Source organism: Anopheles cruzii, unplaced genomic scaffold (assembly GCF_943734635.1).
Source record: "Anopheles cruzii unplaced genomic scaffold, idAnoCruzAS_RS32_06 scaffold04580_ctg1, whole genome shotgun sequence".
Classification (NCBI taxonomy): domain Eukaryota; kingdom Metazoa; phylum Arthropoda; class Insecta; order Diptera; family Culicidae; genus Anopheles; species Anopheles cruzii.
The window spans coordinates 1-1311 of record NW_026458165.1 but is presented as its reverse complement, the minus strand read 5'-3'; the positions used below and the strand labels follow the sequence as shown (position 1 = coordinate 1311).

Sequence of the window (1311 nt, the reverse complement as noted above, 5' to 3'; positions counted from 1 at the left end):
TACCCAGCAGTGCCGCTGCCAACCAAATCCACGCTATGCCAAGCATTCGTGCCGCATTAAGGTAGGTTCTCATACTCTTTACACCCCCGCTGACTCTGAGTGTGCTAACTACTTACCCATCTTGCAGTCGTTTAGAATATCAGCACAGATCCGAACGCAGCAGCTGGAATATCCAAAATCTCTATCAATCGCCTTTTATATACAGGCTCGAGTTTTGCAGATTCGGCTGGTGCTGTAAGGCGTAAAACGCTCCGCATTCAAGGCTAGATAAACGCAAGCAGCTCATTGACGGTAGACGAGAGTGACGAAGACATCCGGAGATTTGGTGTTTGACTTGATGTTTATCTTTATTTACATAACAGTCTTGGAAAGCAAACACACCACACCGTTGTGAGTTAATTCATTTTCATAAAGGCGCTTGGGTTGTGGTTGTTGTTGGAGCCTCCGTTGTCGTTGGTACCTCGGTTGTCGTTGATGCCTCGGTTGTGGTTGTGCCTGTGGTCGTTGAAGCTTCCGAAGTAGTTGACGTGGTCCCTGGATTAACCGTCGTAGTACCTCCTCCGGTGGGCTGTTATTTGGACAATTTCATTCCATGAACACATTTCGGTGGTCAACCTTATCAGTCGCTCAAGGTCCACACTTACCAAACACTCTTCGCCCGGTACACACTGCAGGGAGGAAGGGTCAAACACTAGTTGCGGTGCGCAGTCCCTCACGACAGGTTCACCGTTGCCGCAGATGAGGTACTGGTGGCAATCGGCGGGATTCGGATAGATCTCCAGCTGCGGTGGATTTGGTGGTGGCTGAATGCAAGGATTCACCAAACAACCGCTCTCATTCTTCAGGTTACAGTCTCCCAGCACCGCATCGAAAAACAGGCCGCCATCACAGACGCCCTCGAACGCATTGCCGTTAATGCAGATCAGATAGCGGTCGCACACGTTCGGGATGGGCAGAAACACGACACCATCCGGTGGGCAGTTATTGCTCACGCAGTCCACATTAGCCTCCAAATCGCAAATGGTTCGCGTTGGGTCGAAATACTTGCCATCTGGGCAGGTCTGCTCGTAAGCCACGCCACCGTAGCAGGAGTAGTACTTCGTACAATCGGTTTCGTGCGGCAGAAAACCAGTATATACACCTTGCTCCGTACACGGATCCGCCACTGCTGTCGTGCAACAGATCGTGGCCACCACTAGTAGTAGCGAAAGTTTTTCTACCGAAAAAAGATCATTTCAAAACCGGTGCTTCACGCCGAACTATGCTGTAAATCAAACTAAATCACTGCTGGCAACTTGCCAACAAATACTC

At 50.1% G+C, this 1311-nt stretch overlaps 1 protein-coding gene across 1 annotated transcript; it reads right to left on the bottom strand.

The window, feature by feature from the left end:
• Positions 1-644: 644 nt before the first annotated feature.
• On the bottom strand, positions 645-1097 carry LOC128277204 (peritrophin-44-like; the record flags this gene model as incomplete). Its single annotated transcript, XM_053015645.1, has 1 exon — positions 645-1097. A coding segment is annotated over one exon (453 nt), but the record flags the coding sequence as incomplete, so codon positions are not given.
• Positions 1098-1311: the final 214 nt, after the last annotated feature.